This window comes from Lampris incognitus, chromosome 6 (genome assembly GCF_029633865.1).
Source record: "Lampris incognitus isolate fLamInc1 chromosome 6, fLamInc1.hap2, whole genome shotgun sequence".
Lineage (NCBI taxonomy): Eukaryota > Metazoa > Chordata > Actinopteri > Lampriformes > Lampridae > Lampris > Lampris incognitus.
In genome coordinates, this window is record NC_079216.1 from 52,405,909 (window position 1) to 52,427,025 (window position 21,117).

The 21,117-nt window shown below is 45.2% G+C and overlaps 1 protein-coding gene across 1 annotated transcript in view; it reads right to left on the bottom strand.

The window, feature by feature from the left end:
- Positions 1-1,141: 1,141 nt before the first annotated feature.
- LOC130114574 (paired box protein Pax-6-like) overlaps positions 1,142-21,117 on the bottom strand; it is a 50,088-nt gene continuing 30,112 nt past the window's right edge. The window contains exons 7-11 of the mRNA XM_056282436.1: positions 4,751-4,833; positions 4,279-4,429; positions 3,484-3,593; positions 2,487-2,625; positions 1,142-1,227 (exon numbers count right to left, since the gene is read on the bottom strand). Coding sequence (XP_056138411.1) covers positions 1,142-1,227; positions 2,487-2,625; positions 3,484-3,593; positions 4,279-4,429; positions 4,751-4,833 — 569 coding nt within the window. The remainder of the gene's footprint in view (positions 1,228-2,486; positions 2,626-3,483; positions 3,594-4,278; positions 4,430-4,750; positions 4,834-21,117) is intronic.

Genomic DNA, 21,117 nt, shown 5'->3' on the forward strand with positions numbered 1-21,117 from the left:
ACAACACCAAACATGTTCCACTAGAGTACACATTCTGTACAGAGTCCACGCTAGCGCTTATGGAAAGCTGCTTAACAAACAAAGTCGTGGGAGACAGTTCACTTCAAGTTTAATAAAGTTCTTGTCTTTACATTTCAGTGTTCAGCCTTCTTGTTTTTAATCTTATGCAATCAACATCACATATGAATGGCCAAATACCAAATGCACCATCATAACATACTGTAAGATGGCAGCTTACAAAAAAACAGAGGTAACCAAGGTAATAATTCTTCCAATAAATTGCCTCAGTGGACACCTGTTAGATTGTCCATTGAGTATCTGTGGGCAAATCAGGACACATCATCACCGACCTCCCTGAGGTGGCTGCTTATCCGTTCTGAATATCAGTCACACAACCAGGGTCCAAATCATAGCAAGCAGCCCAAAGAGTTGCAATTAAAATTATACCATTAAAAAACACTTAACAGTAAATAGATGAGAGTTAAAATTCAAGGAAACATTGACCTGTGTGCTTTAGAAGCCCACTCCTCTGTGGCCAGTACATTCCTTACATCGGTAAAGTTCTCCAACTGTCCAGTCAGTAGATGATCCTGTTTTAGGTTACGGGACTAGGGGAAGCCAGGGTTAGTACCTTTTCATCCGGACTCCAGCAAAACTGTCCTGACTTGCCAAAATGTGTATGGGTGCTGATGAAGTAGGTGTGGAGAAAGAACTCCTTCATCTGGTGCAACTTTGATTTGCTTTAATGTCGGTGTGTTCTTTTACTGTAATGGTAAAATCCTTCAGCAGGGAAAAGTGTTCAGTAGTGTTTAGTTCCATTCTTCGATGTCAAACAAATTTGGCTTGAAAGTCTATTTTACAACTAATAACAAGATATTCAGGCTTTGGGTAGCAGGGCAAGTGCCCCAAATCCTTGATTTTTCTCTGTTCTTGATTATCCTCTTACTCCTGTGCAGTCGGTCTGTGTTAAATTATGTTAAAAGTCTCCTTTTTGATACTCAAGATTTTTTTGGACATTCAAGGAGTTGAGTTGGCAATTGTTCAAAGGTTAATGATTCACACACTGCTGTTGTTGCAAATAGTAATAACAATTACTGCAGACAGCAGTGGAGGTCACTGCCAGAGCTTAGCAGAGCTGGCATCACTGTAGGCGTGGCCAGTACTGTGACATGTCCGCCTCACTTCCTGGAACTTGGACCGGAACTGAAACACCAGGGGAAATCAGACCTGGCACAATGACACAAATAAATAATTAAAATAGAAACAAAGAGTAGAGATTGGAATGACACAACACCAAATAGGGACCAATAACATTCAACATTTAAAAGAACACAGTAATTCATCTGGTTTTTACACATATGGTTTGGCTGCATTTAAAGCTGCTATAGGTCACTTTCTTTTTACACATTTTTTTTTATTATATAATTTTTTTCCCCATTATATATCCACAGGTGTCCATCAAGTAAATGGACAGTGAAAAAAAAATCCAGTCTCTGGTTGCAGCTGGGGCTATATTCTGATGTACAAAAATCAGTTAGGTCCAAATGAAACAACCAATAATGGAGCATCCCTAATTCAATGTCAGTCATATCATGTGCACATGCAGGAGAGCCCGGCACTTATTATAAATCATCACCAAAGACATGTATGTTAGGGTTAATACGCCTGGCTGTGCCCCTGACCAAGGCAATATGGAAAGAAGAACTGCAGCTGCCTACTGGTCCTAGCTACGGCTAGGATGGGTTAAATTCAGAAGATTCATTTCCTCAAGGGGATTAATAAAAGTATAGCAAAACACCCTACTGATAAGTAAAACAGTGCTTCGCAATGTTGTACTAAAACTAAAAGATTCGCGGAAAAAACCCCCCCAACTTTACATGCATAGATTATCAACTGTTATACATGGTATTAACATGGATCTTGGACAGACGCCATTGCACAAAGTGCCACTGGGGCTTTAGAAATAGCAATCTTTATAAATACTTCACCGATAACTTAAATAGTGCTTCACAGCAACCATGTCACTCTATCTAAGAGATTCTTTGAGAGAAAGTGTTTGTTACATGCATAGATAATCAGCCACAATACAAATTTGGCCAGTTTGGACAGGCAAAGTCCTGAATGAGCATGAACCTGGAGCTGGTATGGGAGGGAAGGAGGAAACAGGATGGGGGGGGGGATAGCGGATATTTTGGGGGGTGTTGTGTCGAAATTGCTCACCTGTCCAAAGTTACCTACAACAGCTTTAAGGAATCGGAAAAGGGCATTATTGCTGAGAACGTTACAGCCAACGTGTCAATGCACAAACATAAAGCCTGTAAAAACATACATTTTTCTCTTTTGTGGAGTAATTAGAGGTTAATCATTCCTCACAATTTGATCACCACTTGTATTTTTTTTTTTACTTTGTGGGCCACTGTGGTAAAACTAGGAGGCTGAAACATGCCTAATTTTAATGCAGAGTAATCCAGGTAAGAAGTCCTCACCTGTTGATGCTGAGGAGGAGGTAATCGATTGGCTGTTGATGTGGGGCTGCATGTGAGGGGGGGTGTATGTTTCATAGCTCCTTCCATTCACTGTGGGGCTTGTTGGTAGCATGCAGGAATAAGAGGTTTGATTTTGTACCTGTAGAGATGATTGTTTTTGAATTCACAATCAATGAACATTTATTATTAATCAGTTAATACATTATTTTGTTAAATATTCCATCCATCCATCCATTATCCAAGCCACTTATCCCGATTGAGGTCGTGAGATGCTGGAGCCTATCCCAGCAGTCATTGGGTGGCAGGTGGGGAGACACCCTGGACAGGCTGCCAGGCCATCACAGGGCCAACACATTCACACCTAGAGACAATTTTAGTATGGCCGATTCACCTGACCTACATGTCTTTGGACTGTGGGAGGAAACCCATGCAGACATGGGGAGAACATGTAAAACCCCACACAGAGGATGACCCAGGATGACCCCCAAGGTTGGACAACCCTGGGTTTCGAATCCAGGACCTTCTTGCCGTGAGGTGACCTCACTAACCACTGCGTCACCGTGCCGCCCCTGTTAAATATTCTCTTACAAAAAATAGAATGAAATAAATGTTTATTACGCCTGGATGGATGGTGAAGTCGGGACTTATAGGCTTGATGGTCAAGTGTCATAAAGAGTAAAGTTAAGTAAAGCCGGTTGGGAAGCAGTTTTTGTTAGCATGGTATAGGGTTAGTGCTTGCTGTAAAGGGGTATGGGTATGTTATTTGCACAGGGAGGGTTATGGCAGAGACAGTCAAATTGTGAGGTTTGTGATAGAAAGAAAAATATTCACAGTTTTTCATGCAAGACAAACTTTTTGAGCTCAATTAGTAGAGCATCACACACACCGCTAAGGGTTAGGAGCTCTATTCCTGCTCAGCTCACTACTTAGAGCACCAACATACAGTATCTCAGTGACTAGAGACACAGACATGTCATCTATGTGGGTCATATCTTACTTGCATAGGCAGGCTGGTTGCCATGCTGAAGCTTGGCATGGCCTGTAGGGTGTAGCTATTTGACAGTGTTGAATCTGATCTCCCCAACATAGACCCTGACGTGAAGGAAACTGGAGAAAGGAGATATGAAGGTTTATAGCGCTGAAACTGTCTTGTATCCTAAACAGAATTACTTAACAAGCTATTATCACTGCAAATGAATTCAGTATTTTTTTTCTTTTTGTGTATTTTTTCGCCCTTTTCACCCCAATTGTACTTGGCCAATCACCCTGCTCTCTGAGTAGTCCCGGTCTCTACTCCACCCCCTCTGCCGATCCTGAGAGGGCTGCAGACTACCACATGTCTCCTCCAATACATGTGGAGTCGCCAGCCACTTCTTTTCACCTGACAGTGAGGAGTTTCACCAGGGGGACATAGCGCGTGGGAGGATCACGTTATTCCCCTTAGTTCCCCCTCCCCCCTGAACAGGCACCCCGACTGACCAGAGGAGGCGCTAGTGCAGTGACCAAGACACATACCCACATCTGGCTTCCCACCCGCGGATACGGCCAATTGTGTCTGTAGGGATGCCTGATCAAGCCAGAGGTAACACGGGAATTCGAACCAGAGATCCCCGTGTTGGTAGGCAACAGAATAGACCGCTATGCTACCCAGACACCCATCAATTCAGTATTAGTTGGTGTTGTGAGGATGTAGTAATGGTTGGTTACTGATATTAGATCTGCTGCTTATTTATTTTTATATTTTGATTGTTTTAAGAGGTAGCCATATTTGTACTGGTAAGTTTATCATTACCTGGTGTAGTAGGCTGTGGTAGAGGTTGGTAAACACTGGTATTGAAACTACTGCTAATAGGAATATGATTTGAAGAGTTGGATGCCTGGCGACGTTGGTTTCTTAGCTTCTCCTCTCTCCTCCACTTGGCTCGTCTGTTGGAAAACCAGACCTGTATGTGACAAGTAAAAAGAAAACGATTATTTTTCCATGCAAAACTAAGGTAACTTTCATGGTCCTAAACAAAGCAATATAACTAAATATCAAAATTTCGTTAATTACTCTTGCTACAGCCAAAAGTTTGTGATGTTATATTCAGAAAAAAGTAAGAAATTCTGGTTGCACTGAAGGCATATATGTGATATACTGAAGGGCTAAAATACTTATCTTAGTGTCTTGGTCACATCTATCTTGGCAAAAAAAACAAAAAAATGGACATGAGCACAGAGAGAGGGAGACCAATGGATGATGGACAGAGAGAGAAGAGGCGTACCTGTATTCGTGCTTCTGGTAGGTCTATTTTAGCAGCAAGTCGTTCTCTGGCAAAAACGTCCGGATAATGGGTCCTCTCAAATTCTGAAATGAAAAATGATTGTAGAGTATATTGTAAGCGCTGAAAATGCTGTATCTAACACACACACACACACACACACACACACACACACACACTGTGTGTATGTGTGTATGTGTGTAAGAAACTTGATTTCAGTGTCATATCTGGATAATGTACATATCATAGAAATAATGTTGGTTGTCGCTATGTGATCACAATGAAAAGTCTGAGTAAAAAAATCGAAATGGAATCATTGCAACATATATTCAGCAATGTAGTTGAGTTTTAATCCAACAACACTCAGCTTGCCCACCTGATTTGTTATCAGACTCCGAATCACACTCATTCGGCAAGCAAAGCGCGCCTTCGTGGGGACTTCCGGTTAAGCATGTAACGAGCGGAACGCATGTGAGGGAGGCGCCTACAAACAACTTCTATTTCTTTAAGCCATCAAGTTCTGTTGGTCAATTTTACTCCAAGTTTTGATTTTTCATTGGACTACAACACTAAATCACCTGCTATGGCCCACAAAATGACAAGGAAAGATAGAAAACCAAGACAGAAGTGAAGCGTCTATGCTCACCCAACTAGAAGCCATGAGTCCTGTAATGGCGTCTGATACTGAAGCTAACGTCGAGCTATCCACCGTGCTAGAAAAACTTGGTGCTGTTCTGCTGAAAGCACCAACTATATCGATGACCTCTCTGTTGAAAGAAGCACTTGAAATAAACACTTTCGCCCATCTTGGCATCCATCCATCCATCCATTATCTGAACCGCTCTCAGGGTCGCGGGGATGCTGGAGCCTATCCCAGCAGTCAGTGGGCGGCAGGTGGGGAGACACCCTGGACAGGCTGTCAGGCCATCACAGCGCCGACATACACACACACACACACACACACACACACACACACACACACACACACACACACACACACACACACACACACACACACATTCATACCTAGGGGCAATTTGGTATGGCCGATTCACCTGACCTACATGTCTTTGGACTGTGGGAGGAAACCGGAGCACCCGGAGGAAACCCACGCAGACACGAGACGGGACGGGACGACCCGGGATGACCCCCCCCCCCCAAGGTTGGACTACCCTGGGGCTCGAACCCAGAACCTTCTTGCTGTGAGGCGATCGTGCTAACCACTGCACCACCATGCCGCCCCCATCTCGGCATCTTTGGACAAAATTCGAGACACTACTCTCTCTCATGGCCGAATGTTAAACGAGGTCAGACACATACTATCAGACCACAGTGACAGACTTATGGCACTGTGAAACAAGATGTGCTTCTCTCGAGGTGGAAAACATCCAGCTTAAAGCCAAGACCGATTACCTTGAAAATATGTCTCGTTGATCAAACCATTGAATTATTGGAATTCCTGAAAAAAAAAGTAGAAGGAGCCAACCTGGTGAAATTTATCAGAATATGTCATGGAAGTGTTTGAAAAATACATTTTTTCCCATGCTGCCCTTCCTCGACCGTGCTCACAGGCTTGGGCAACCACCAACATCCGAAAACAAGAGGGTAAGACTTTTTATTGTGCTTTTTTCACAACTTCAAAGACAAGGAATGCATCACTTGCAAGACAAGGGAACAGCTGTTCTACTGAGGGCACAAGATTTATATCAGTGCCAGCCTAGCGAAGAAACGTGCGGCTTTCAACAAGTTGAAAGCGGACCTGTACAAGAAAAACATCCGCTTCAGCCTGCTTTATCCCACCTGCCTACAAGTCTACTTCCAAGGACCAACTCATCTTTTTGACACTCCCACGAATGCCCAAGTCTTCTATGACAAACATTAGGTGAGCTAAATACAATAGAAATGCTGAGCTGGTCAAAATTAATTATAGCTAATATTCTGTTGACACCTGAATAGGTTGCTCAAATACCTTGATCCACTGTGAAGGGAAAAGATTACATAGAGGCTGTTTACATCTGACATTACCATGAGTCATGAGTGATCTGATCATAAGTGGACAGCTCTAAGTACAGGTGTGAATGCACCCAATGCATCCTCAAAGTGTCTTGAGATCCGATCGCTCAGGCCACATTCGGAGGTGGTCTGGGCTGTATTTGTCCACATCGCATTTGAAGTGTAAACACACATATGTCCCAGGCCACATTGAAGAACCAAAGCCTCCTCTGAGTTTAGTTTTTTTTTTTAACCTCCTCTATAATTTCTGACACACATCAACCCACAACTGTGGAAGAGCCCCCGCCCACTTGCACCTTCAAGTTCAATTTCAGGTTCAAGTTCATTTATCCACCACAACACAGACCTTCTCAAACCCGCTGGAATAATTATATAATCTGACCCTGAACCAACGTGATTGGGTCAAGCCTGGCAGGGTTCGGGTTGAGAATTACATTTACATTTTCCCACATCACCAGATTTAAGAATGAGTTCCAACTTTTGCTGTGTATTTTGGAACAAAATAAAAGAAGGCAAACAATCATAGCCCGACACTCCTAATTCACTGTTAATTTTCCTCATTTGTCTCTATCTGGCATGACATGCATTTGCTGCATCCATGCCATTGTAATAATGTGAAACTATTTACCCACAACAGACCATTTCTTGATTTTGGGTCATTTTCTGGGTACAAATTAAACTTAAAAAGCTGTCTGTCAGTGAGCACAATGGTAATGCCACAGCTAGTGTTACCACTGCTAGCTCACACATTAATGCCAAGACCCATGCAACCACAGCCCATGATACAGTTAAAAAGCTAATGTCACATCATCAAAAAAGACAGCATCACAGCAAAACATGCACCGGACAATCGAAAAAGAAGTTAACCAAGCTAGACAAGACGTCAAACCAAAGACGCTGCTGGTAGATGACCATATATTGTGAGGACAAGTTTGCCCACCAAAACCTTCTGTACCTTTAACAACAACAATAAGCCCTGGTTCTTAGCTAAACTCGGGCAGCTTCGTCAGGCCAAAGAGGAAGCCTACAGGAGTGGAGGTAGGATCTGGCACAACAAAGCCAGAAATACACTCACAAAGGAGTTCAGAGTGGCAAAAATGTGCTACTCTGAAAATTTGGAAAACAAGTTTTCTGCCAACGACCCCTCATCAGTCAGGAGCAGTTTGAAAGACATTACCAACTACAGGAGACCATCCCCCCAAACTGCAGGGAACCCATCAACTGGCTGATGACCTAAATGGGTTTTACTGCAGGTTTGAAAAGCAAACGTTCACACCCCTCCCCCTCCCCGGCCACAATACACAACCAACTTCACTCCATGCCAGCCACTCCCCCCTCCCCACTGAACCCCCACCCACATTCAGGAGCTGTGTTGAGGACGAGTGCCAGCTCCTCCAGAGACAGAAGTCCAGGAAGGCACCGGGCCCGGATGGCATGTCACCTTCCTGTCTGAAAGTCTGTGCTGACCAGCTGGCCCTCATTTTGACACTGATCTTCAACAGATTACTGGAGCCATATGAAGTCCCCTCCTGCTTCAAGAGCTCCACTATCATCCTGGCCCCCAAGAAACTCCGTATCACAGGATTAAATGACTACAGGCCCATTGCCCTCACATCTGTGGTCATAACTCCTTCAAGAAATTGGTGTTGGCCCACCTGAAGGAAATCACAGGCCACCTGCTCGACCCCCTGCAGTTTGCCTACCGAGCAAACAGGTCAGTGGGTGATGCAGTCAATATGGGACTGCACTACGTCTTCCAACACCTTGACTCCCCAGGGACATACGCAAAGGGTCCTGTTTGTGGACTTCAGCTCAGCGCTGAACACCAGGATATCTGGGATATCCTGGTGTTGAGCACTGGAGTGGAGGATATCCCAGATATCTGGGATATCCTCCACTCCAAATTCACCCAGCTCACTGTACCAGCCTCCAGCTGCCAGTGGATTAAAAACTTCCTGACAGACAGGAGGCAACTAGTGAGGCTAGGGAAAATAACATCCAGCACCTAGACAATCAGCACTGGCCCTCCCCAGGGATGTGTGCTCACCCCTCTATTCTTCTTCCTCTACACAAATGACTGCATCTCAGATGACCTGTCTGTTAAACTCCTGAAGTTAGTGGACAACACAACCATCATTGACCTTATCCAGGATGGTAATGAGTCTGCATATAGACGGGAGGTTGATCAGCTGGCCCTCTGGTGCAGCCATAACAACCTGGAGCTGAACATGCTGAAAACAGTGGAGATGACAGTGGACTTCAGGAGCAGCCCCCCAACATTGCCCACCCCCCCCTCACCATACTCAACAGCACAGTGTCTATGGTGAAAACCTACAGATTTCTAGGTTCCACTATCTCCCAGGACCTAAGGTGGGCATCCAACATAGACACAATCATCGAAAAGGCCCAGCAGAGGATGTACTTTCTCTGCCAGCTCAAGAACTTCAACCTGCCTCAGGAACTGTTGATTCAGTTCCACACTGCAAGAATCCACATGTTCATCACTGTATGGTTTGGTTCAGCCACCAAACAAGACAGGGACAGACTACAATGGACAATTAGGTCTGCAGAGAAAATCGTTGGTGCCAACCTGCCCTCCATTCAGGACTTACACCTCCAGACTCAGGAAACGGGCAGGCAACATCACTGCAGACCCATCACAGCCTGGTCACAACCTGTTCCAACTCCTCTCCTCTGGTAGGCGCTACAGAGCACTGTACTCCAAAACAACCAGATATAAAAACAGCTTCTTTCCACAGGCTGTCACTCAAATTAACGCTTAACACTGTCAATAAATCCAACCATTTTGTATATACTGTACTGTACATTGTATGTATACTGGTACACTCTGTCATGTCCATATACCTCAGGCATGTATGTAAGTAACTTGCTAACATCTATTTCAGCATCTCTGATATATTATCTGCACCATTTCACCTTATCACCTCTTATTTCATCAGTATATAGTCCATCCTTGTGTATTTATCTGAAGATTGTTGTGTTGTAGTGTTGTTATTCTATGTTAAGTACACTGAGACAGCCACGAAACTGGAGTCAAATTCCATGTTTGTGCAAACCTACATGGTCAATAAACATGATAAACATGATTCTGATATAATAAGAGATGTCAAAAGCAAAGTTTTGAAAACTGTATGTCTACCCAATGCTATGGTTAGCGACATTTTCCAAACACTGTCACAAGTGTTATCCAACCATCCAGACATGGACACATTTATTGTGCATGTTGGAACAAATTACACTTGTCCTGGAGTGACACATGGTTCAGAGCTGTTAAAAAAGGACTTCATACACCTAATAGACATTCTACAACAAGTCTCAGCTCAGATAGTTGTCAGGTCTAATCCCCGCTTTAGGGAAAGAAATTGAATGTTTCAGCTGTTTGCTGGCATTAAATACCTGGCTTTCCTCTGCATGCAGTGCACTGCTCAAAAATTTAACTTCATTGACAACGTCAACCTGTTCAGGGAGCAATGAAGCTTTCAGAATGGATGGGGTTAATTTAAACAGAGTGGGGGTCCACATGCTAACTGCCAACTTGGGGTGCTGGCCTCCAGCTCCTGACTGCTGTTATTTGGAAAGGGTCAGGAAAATCTGGGAAAAGTAGAGCAATCCTTTTTACCCAGGACAACACCATGGATCATTCCCAGCAACCCCCCCCCCCGCCGCTGCCTCTCAGAGATATCTCACACAAGCTAAGAATGCAGATAAAATGGATTGACGAAAACTAACTATAGCAAAAGTGTATTCAAAGTGCACAGCTACTTTATCAAATCTGACTCCAGTTGTATGCAGGCAGCCACAGCCTGTCGCAAAAAAATTGCGCAGATAATACTCTTAACACACTAAATCTAGCATTACTAAACATCAAGTCTTTGGCAAGAAAAAGCATTTTTAATCAATCATTTTATCATCAAGCAAAATCTCAATTTGCTGTTTTTAACTGAAACTTGGTTAGACCAAGACAACAGCACAACAGTTCTTATTGACTCAACCCCTGCTAACTTCAGTTTTGTGAGCGAAACCAGAGAGCATAAGAAAGGAGGTGAAGTTGCCATTTTGTTTAATGATTCATTCCAATGCAAGAAGACAGACATCTTATGGAAATTTTGCTTGTTTTGAATATGTGGCTCTTCGGATGAATTCCTCTTCCCGAGTTATATTTCTAAATATCTATAGGCCACCTGTTTGTTCATCCATTGCAGTGACGAGGACCATCTAGTCATCCTGTAGGGGTCGATTTCTGTGGGTGTGAAGATGGCTGGTTAGTCCAATCTGCGCCCTGAATGTTCTTTGGCAGTGTGGGCATGGGATAGTGGCAGTAGCTGGAGGGTTGCTGGCATGGTCTTTCCTGGTTTGCCTGCGGCTCTCTGCTGCAGCAATCCTGGTAGCCTCACATGTGTTTGCACCATTTCGGACAGCTACACACCACTCTCCTCTGTTCAGAGCTTTCTGTTCTCATGTGTCATAGTTGATGGTGAAGGCCTTTAACAAAACCTTCAAGGTGTCTTTGAAGCGCTTTTTTTATTATCATCTTGGGAGTGCTTGCCTTGTTTGAGTTCGCCATATAACAATTTCTTTGGGAGCCGGTGGTCTGGCATGCGAACTACGTGACCCGCCCAACGAAGCTGTGATTGCATGAGGATAGTGGAAATACTCAGCAGTCTTGAGCGAGTGAGGACCTCTGTGCCAGGGATCTTGTCATCCCACTTTATGCCAAGAAGTTTTCTTAGGCATGTGGTGAGAAAGTGGTTAAGTGTTTTTGCATGGCGTTTGTAAACTGTCCACGTTTCACAGCCATAAAGCAGTGTGGTGAGAACTATGGCCCAATACACTTTAATTTTTGTCTCCTGAGTGATACCTCTCCTGTTCCACACATTCTTTTGGAGTCTGCCAAAAGCAGTACTTGCTTTAGCAAGTTGTGTGCTCACCTCTTCATCAACAGTGACACACCTGGAGAGAGAACTGCCGCCTAAATACAATGCAAACTATTTTGATGACTTAACAGAACTGCTGTCTATAATCTGTATTTAATTTGACAGTGTAATTATTGTTGCTGATTTAAACATCCATGCTGACAACCCCCAGGACAGAGGAACTAAAGAACTGTGTTGTGTTCTTGATAACTGTGGACTGACTCAGCGTGAGACAGCCCACACGCAACAAGTGGCACACTCTGGATTTAATTATCTCCAAGGGTCTGAACATTTCCAAGGTTGTGGTGACTGATGTCGCTCTCTCCGATCATTCCAGTGTTTTCTTTGAGAGAACTATCTCCTAGCACACAAATAATAATAATAATAATAATAACAATAATAATAATAATAATAATTCTATTTATATGCTCAAACAGAGGTAATCACAAAATGGCACATCACTGGAAGCACCAGTGAAATATTTATCCAGACTTTCTCTTCCACACCCTCCCTCTCTCGGATCTCAGTCGCTGAGCTTGTAGATAATTTTAATTCTAAAATGACAAATGTTATCTATGCCACAGCACCCACTAAGGTGAAGCTGGTCTCTGGTAAGAAAAGATCTTCATGGAGATGTGCCACACTGGTCAGAATAGAAGAGTGTCGTAAAGCGGAACACAGGTGGTGAAAAACAAATCTTACTGTTCATTATCACATCTATAAAGAGAGACTGCACATTTATAATTTGGAACTGAGAAATGCAAGGCAGTCCTACTTCTCTGACATCTTTGCCAAAAACAATAATAATGTACACTCACCGGCCACTTTATTAGGCACACCTGTCCAACTGCTCGTTAACGCAAATTTCTAATCAGCCAATCACATGGCAGCAACTCAATGCATTTAGGCATGTAGACATGGTCAAGACGATCTGCTGCAGTTCAAACCGAGCATCAGAATGGGGAAGAAAGGTGATTTAAGTGACTTTGAACGTGGCATGGTTGTTGGTGCCAGACGGGCTGGTCTGAGTATTTCAGAAACTGCTGATCTACTGGGATTTTCACGCACAACCATCTCTAGGGTTTACAGAGAATGGTCCGAAAAAGAGAAAATATCCAGTGAGTGGCAGTTCTGTGGGCAAAAATGCCTTGTTGATGCCAGAGGTCAGGGGAGAATGGCCAGACTGGTTCGAGCTGATAGAAAAGCAACAGTAACTCAAAAACCACTCATTACAACCGAGGTATGCAGAAGAGCATCTCTGAACGCACAACACGTCAAACCTTGAGGCAGATGGGCTACAGCAGCAGAAGACCACACCGGGTGCCACTCCTGTCAGCTAAGAACAGGAAACTGAGGCTACACTTCGCACAGGCTCACCAAAATTGGACAATAGAAGATTGGAAAAACGTTGCCTGGTCTGATGAGTCTCGATTTCTGCTGCGACATTCGGATGGTAGGGTCAGAATTTGGCGTCAACAACATGAAAGCATGGATCCATCCTGCCTTGTATCAACGGTTCAGGCTGGTGGTGGTGGTGTAATGGTGTGGGGGATATTTTCTTGGCACACTTTGGGCCCCTTAGTACCAATTGAGCATCGTGTCAACGCCACAGCCTACCTGAGTATTGTTGCTAACCATGTCCATCCCTTTATGACCACAGTGTTCCCATCTTCTGATGGCTACTTCCAGCAGGATAACGCGCCATGTCATAAAGCTCGAATCATCTCAGACTGGTTTCTTGAACATGACAATGAGTTCACTGTACTCAAATGTCCTCCACAGTCACCAGATCTCAATCCAATAGAGCACCTTTGGGATGTGGTGGACCGGGAGATTCGCATCATGGATGTGCAGCCGACAAATCTGCTGCAACTGCGTGATGCTATCATGTCAATATGGCCCAAACTCTCTGAGGAATGTTTCCAGTACCTTGTTGAATCTATGCCACGAAGGATTAAGGCAGTTCTGAAGGCAAAAGGGGGTCCAACCCGGTACTAGCAAGGTGTACCTAATAAAGTGGCCAGTGAGTGTATGTGCTTTGTTTGCTGCTGTCGACAGGCTAACAATCCCTCCTGTGGCGGTAGCCTCTGAATTTTTGTCTACCAGGGCCTGCAATGAATTTGCTTCCTTCTTCAATGACAAAATTCGGAAAATTATACAGGCAGTCAGTGCCTCCGTACTAGGTACAGGGTATGTGTTGTCCCGGTGTCCACCTAAAATCAATTCAAATAGCATGACACAATTTGATCCCATCAACCATAGAAACTTGGAGGATATTATACATCTGAAATCCTCTTCCTGCTGTCTTGATATTCTGCCAACAGGCTTTTTCCAAAAATGTTTCCAATTGCATGGCCTCAGATCTTCTACAAATTGTCAACACATCTCTTCTCTCAGGTCTCTTCCTACAGGCCCTGAAAACTGCAGTCATCAAGCCACTCTTAAAAAAGAATAATCTAGACACTTCACTAATGAAACATTATAGGCCCATATCAAACCTCACGTTTCTAAGTAAAATAATTGAAAAAGCTGTTTTCCAGCAGCTGAATAACTTTTTGGCACTAAAAAACAGTTTTGATGTGTTCCAGTCAGGATTTCGACCACACCACAGCACTGAGACTGCTCTTGTTAAGGTATTTAATGACATCCGCTTAACAAAGACAATGGCAGTCCTGGTATTATTGAAATTCAATGCTGCATCTGACACAGTCGACTTCAACATATTACTAGACCAATTGGAAAACTGGGTGGGACTCTCTGGCACAGCACTAAACTGGGTTAGAGCCTACTTAAAGGACAGGACTTTTTATTTTTATTTTATTTTTGTAATTGCTCTAGCTGTTTTGTACCATTAATATGCAATATGTTGTATTCATCTAATACCTGTTTTACATTAAGCATCTGTTGCTGTTTAGTACACTTTGTTGTTTTTCTTTTATTTGCAAAGCCCCTTGAGGCAAATTTGTAATTTGTGATATTGGGTTATACAAATAAAATTGACTTGACTTGACTTGACTTGACTTGACTTGACAGGGACTACTTTGTGTCTATAGGTAATTGCAAATCTGAGTGTATAAAAAAATCTGTGGCGTTCCCTAAGGCTCCATTCTGGGTCTACTTCTACAAGCACTGACTAAGTACATTGAACAAATCAATGATTGGATATCTGAGAATTGTCTTTTATTAAACAACGATAAAACTGAAGTAGTTTTCTTTGGAGCCAAGGAAGAACTATTAAAAGTCAATGCTCAGCTACAATTGGTAATGTTATAAATCACAAACCAAGCCAGAAATCTTGGTGTAGTCACGAACTCAGACCTGAATTTACAGCCACATTAAGACAATTATAAAATCAGCCTACTATCACCCGAAGAATATATCAAGAATTAAAGGATTTATGTCTCAGCAGGATTTGAAAAAAAAGTTTCCATGCATTTATCTTCAATCACTTCAACTACTGTAACGGTGTCTTTACAGGTCTTTCTAAAAAAAATGTAAAAAAATCAATCAAATAGCTGCAGCTGATTCAGAACAGTGCTGCTTGAGTCCTTACTAAGACCAAAAAAGGGGATCACATCACTCCAGTTCTGAGGTTGTTACACTAGCTTCCTGTCCATCAAAAAATTATTTTTAAACTCTGCTCTTGGTTTATAAAGCACTGAATGGTTTAGGTTCAACTTACATTTCTGCTCTTCTGCTACACTATGAACCATCCAGACCCCTCTCAGATCGTCTGGGACAGGTCTGCTTTCTGTCCCCGAAGTCAAAACTAAACATGGAGAGGCAGCTTTCTGCTGCAATTCTTAGTTCTTTTAAATCAAGACTGAAGACCTTCCTGTTTGCCACTGCCTATGATTAAATAAAATTTGAAGCTTTTGATTATCATCTTACACTGCACTGTAACTTTTACTCTTTCTTTTTCTTTTTAGCTGTCTTTTTATTGCCTTATGTTTCTTTTCTTGATGCACTTTATGTTTTATGTAAAGCACTTTGGATAGCCTTGATGCTAAAATGTGCTATGCAAATAAATTTGCCTTTCCTTTAATAAGGGTGAATGGTTTCCAACCAGTGACAAAGCCCTACAAATTCAACAAGCTTTAATTCCATTTCCTATTCAATTTCCTATTCAGGTTTTGAATATCTTGGCAATCAAATTACTTGCTCCCTCTCCCTTCTTTACACAGAAATCTTACCCCACTGCTAAATCAAATGACACTTGATTTCAATAGCTGGAATGTAGCCTGCCACAATCATGAACTGGTAGAATACAATCAGTAAAAAGGAACATTTCTCCCACAGGATTTACATGTCTTCCCATGTCTCTATATTCTTCCCTAAAGCTTTTTTTTTTTTTGTTGCTCAATTAATCAAGCAATCAGCCTTTTTTTCTGGGAGGCAAACACCCTAGAATCAGTTGTACTCTTCTTAAATGAAACAAAGAGATGGGTAGCTTAGCTCAGCGTTTCTCAAACCTCTCTTGGAGGACCACTTATCCTGCATGTTTTAGATCTCTCCCTGCTCCAACACAGCTGATTCAAATGATCAACTCGTTAAGAGCTCCCAAAGCTGCCTAGTAACAAAACTGATCATTTAAATCAGCTGTGTTTGGAGCAGGGAGAGATATAAAACATGCAGGACAAGTGGTCCTCCAGGAGAGGTTTGAGAAACGCTGGCTTAGCTCATCCCAGTTTTATCCATAACTACTGGGCAGTGAATATACAAAAATATTATTTTGGCTCCATGTGCGAGAATCTAGTTGGTGCTTGTTAGTGGTTCAAGGATGTCACTCATATTCACTTCCAGCATTAGTGTTTTCATCACTTCTTATAAAACCATCTAGTTGCACCTCGAACCCTATAGTGCTTTCTACTTTAAAAATACGGATCCAATTTCGAAGTCACTACAAATTTAAAACATCATCTGGATTAAAGCCTATCAGCAACAATCATCTATTCCCTCCCTCAACCCTTGACTGTACTTATTCGAATTGGAAAGATGTAGGTCTACAATGTTTTAAGGTTATTTTTCACTGTGACACATTTGATGATCTACATCAAAAATATGATTTACCTCACTCCAGTATGTTTTGGTTATTTCAAGTATGTAATTTTACACAAAAACAATTGCCCTTATTTCCTTCTCTTCTACCCCAACTCGCTTGGGAAAATATGTTAATTTCTAACTTCTCTGCTCAAAAAGGGCTGATAGTATTCTTATATGAGAGCCTCTTAAGGTTAGAAAATTATTCAACTCAGAAAATCGAAGCACACTGGGAGAAGGAACTACATATTGAGCTAACAGATGACTATTGGAAGGGAGCGTTAAAATGGGTCAACTTCTCGTCTTGTGCCAACCTGATACTCATTCAATTTAAGTTTTTACATAGAATTATTAGATTTTAAGATTCTCATTGGGAGCGACGAAGAAGGACAGGATTAAGAACAAGTATATTAGGGTTAGGGTTAGGGTTTGGAGACAAAGCAAGAGAGGAAAGATTGAGATGGCTTGGACATGTGTGGAGGAGAGATGCTGGGTATATTGGGAGAAGGATGCTGAGTAAGGAGCTGCCAGGGAAGAGGAAAAGAGGAAGGCTAAAGAGGAAGTTTATGGATGTGGTGAGAGAGGACATACATGTGGCTGGTGTGACAGAGGAAGACACAGAGGACAGGCAGAAATGGAAATGGATGATCCGCTGTGGCAACCCCTAACAGGAGTAGCCGAAAGTAGTAATAGTAGATATAGAATCTATTTTAATAAATCCAGGCTAGCTGAGATATACCGTTATTGCCGTTGACATAATAGACTCCATCGCCACACCAGCAGAGAGCCACCGAAGCGGCTGTGCCCCTCGTGGAGTGCGCTTTAAACCTGGGTACTCCTCTACCAGCCCCCACATAGGCTTGGGAGATCCCGGAGCAAATCCAATGAGAAAGCCTCTGGCTAGACAGCGCCTATCCTTTCCTGCCCGTCGCCCCATAGCAGACAAGGACCTGTTTAGTCTTGCTGAAAGGACCAGTGCGCTCCAGGTAAACCCGTAGCGCACGAACCGGGCAGAGGAGATGGAGCCTCCTCTCCTCCTCCGAAGAGGGAGAGGGATAAAAGGCCGACAACACCAATGGCACCCGCTGGTAACGCGCGGTGACATGTTTCGGACGAAACGACGGATTCGGGTAGACTATCACCTTTTAACTGTCCGCGGCAAAGTCGATGCCCTCCGTGGAGAGTGCGCACAGTTCGCTGACCCTACCCAAATACACCAGGGCCAGCAGGAGCGCCACCTTGGCCGACAGCCACTTAACGTCAGCCGATTCCAAAGGCTCGAATGGCGCAGAACACAACGCCGACAGAACCAGGGATAAATCCCAAGTGGCCGTGCGGTCGTTCCGAACACCCTGCCTGTTCCTCACCCCCTTGAGGAACGTCACCATACGGGGGTGAGAGAAGACAGTGTCGCCACCCAGCCTAGGCATAAAGGCTGAGATCGCTGCCAAGTACCCCTTGATCGATTCGTAGGCTAAATTGTCAGTTGATCTCTTGTATTCCAAGAACCCCGCAACGTGGGCCAAGGATGCAGACAGAGGTTCCACGCCCTCTCCCACGCACCACCTAGCAAAAACTCTCCACTTGGAGTCGCATTGCGCCGATGTGCTCGGAGCGCGCGGCTTGTATAGTGGCCACCGTGGCCCCATCAAAGCCCTCCTCTCTCAGCCTGGCCCTCTCAGAAGCCAGGCCGCCAGTTGGAACCCCGCTAGAGGGGGCTCCTGTTGGATAATCCCGTCTGCCTGTGTCAGAGCGTCCAGCCACATCGGGAGGAGGAACTGTTGCGCGCGCACCATGGAAACCATGTTCGGAAACCACGGCGCGCCTGGGTTGTTGGGAGCTACCAGGATCACCGACGCGCCCGTGCATCTGATCCGTTCCACCACCGCCGGTATCAGACCCAGAGGGGGAAAAGCATAGAGCAGCTCGCGTGGCCACGGCTCGATGCCCAGCGCATTCACTCCCATAGGCGGGTTGTCGCTCGGGCGTTGGCGTTCCTCTTGGACGCAAACAAGTCCACCTGCGCCACTCCGAACCTCGCCCAGATCATCTCCACGATAAGAGGATTGAGGGACCAGTTGTCCCAGCTGGACCCGCCGCGTGACATGATGTCCGCTGCCTCGTTCTGGCTGCCAGGCACATGAACTGCCCGAATGGACTGCGCGTTCTGATGCACCCAACTCCACAGGTCGTAGGCTAACACACGGCACGCAGCCGACCGCGTCCCGCCCTGCCTGTTGATATACGCCACCGTAGTGGTACTGTCCGACCTGACCAGAATGTGTCGATGTCGTAGGAGAGGAGCGAAATGACGCACCGCCAACAGCACTGCCTCCAGCTCCAGCGTGTTGATGTGCGCATTGTGACTCACGGGCCATACTCCTCTGATTGTGCCGTGGCCACAGATCGCACCCCAACCTCCCAGGGATGCGTCTGTGAATAGAATCACCTCCTCCGATCTGGGTCCGAGGGGAACCCCAACCCTGGATCTGCAGGCCTCTGCCCAGTGATCCAGGTCCAAGCTCACCCCCTCCGGGACCACTAACCTGTGCCGTTGGCGCAGCCGGCGGAACCGGCCCTCTCGAATAAGCCAACACTGGAGTCTCCTCATAAAAAGCAGACCCAGAGGCACCACCTGGTGAGCAGAGGACATGATGCCCAGGAGCCGACGCAGTTGACCTACTGTCACCGACCGGCCCGGGGCAAAACTTGCAAGAAGGTCCTCTAACCCCTGCCACCGCTCCTCCGAGACGGAAGCCAGCATCCTCCCTGAGTCCAACGCTAATCCCAGATAGGTGGTTTCGCGTGACGGCCAGGGAGCGCTCTTCTTCCAGTTTACCGTGAGACCCAGGTCTGACAGGTGCGAGACCAGGTGACTCGTGCGTTCCATAGCCAGCCGGTGATCTGGGGCTATCAGAAGCAGATCGTCCAAGTAGTAGGCTATAACGTAACCCTGGGCGAATAGCGGAGTGAGAGCCGCCTTGACGCACATCGAAAAGACCCGTGGGGCCAAACTGTAGCCGAACGGGAGGACTTTGTACTCGTAACACGTTCCCTGAAACGCGAACCTGAGATATTTCCAGTGGTGACCCACTATCGGGACATGGAAATATGCGTCCTTGAGGTCCAGATGTGAACCAGGCTCCGCTCGATATCATGGCTAGGAGCTGGGGGACCGTCAGCATGTGGAATGATTCTTTGCGCACCCAAGTATTGAACCATTTCAGATCTAGAATCGGCCGCATGCCCCCCGATTTCTCGGGCACGAGGAAATATCTCGAACAAACTCCTATTTCCTCTGTGCCTCTCTCCACCACTTGTATCGCGTCTTTGGACAGCATCTCCAATATTTCCTGCCGCAACACCTCTGCTTCGGCAGGTGAATGGGTCAGCGTCTGACGTATGCCCGTGTAAGGGGGAGGACCCTGCTCGAACCGAATCTTGTGCCGATGCCTGACCGTCCGGAGGATCCACTCTGGTACACCCGGCAGCGCCTGCCAGCGTGCGTAATGGGAAGACAGAGGGCGCGTGACGCGTTGTGTCTGGCTGTCGAGAAATAGGCTGTATCCCTGCCATTCCGGTCCAACCTCCGAGCTCTCCACGGAAGTGTTGAGAGGCTCCCACGGCGGACCGCGTCCCATATGGGGAGCGAATATGTGCAGGATTTTGCCCAACAGAAGGTGGGAGCGCGGAAAAATCAGCATCAGCATGCGCGCGCCCAGCACCCTCTCCGACTGGCCACAGACAGCGAGTCATGCGCTCCGGTAACCCTGCTTTACGCACGGGAAAACCCAGCGCGTAACTCTGGACGCCTGTCCGATGGGATAAACTAATTTCATTCCCATCTGACAGCTCATGATTATCCGAGACAGGCATAGATACAGAGTTCAACAACCCATAACCTTGTGTACGGTTTGAAACAGAACTGATCTCACTGGTATAATTCACATAGCCTACACCCTGTGAAGCTAGTGAACCCGTTGCCATATCTGGAACATCTTCGTTTCTTCTGACTTGCTTGCAGAGTCCGGTGGCATGTGACACAACATTACTCACTACACCATGTGCGTGTGGAATAAAAGTAGCATCGACATCACCAACATTATATGACAGACCACCCACCGTAGAATAATCTACAGACGAGGAACACGAAGGATAAAATGCAGAACTGAAATCTTTATTCATCAACATGTTCCCCTCATTGCATGGTAAAACCTTGCCACCAGTGGCCATAACATCAATACCTGCAATGTTCGAACAGGGGGTGTGGGGGTCTGTCGCGCACCGTCAGCGGCGGCGCGGATCTCCCGAGCTGGCACCCCTGGTCTGGTGCTCGTACTTCCGCTTCACGTCAGGCTGAGGACCACCCGCGCCGCCTCCGCC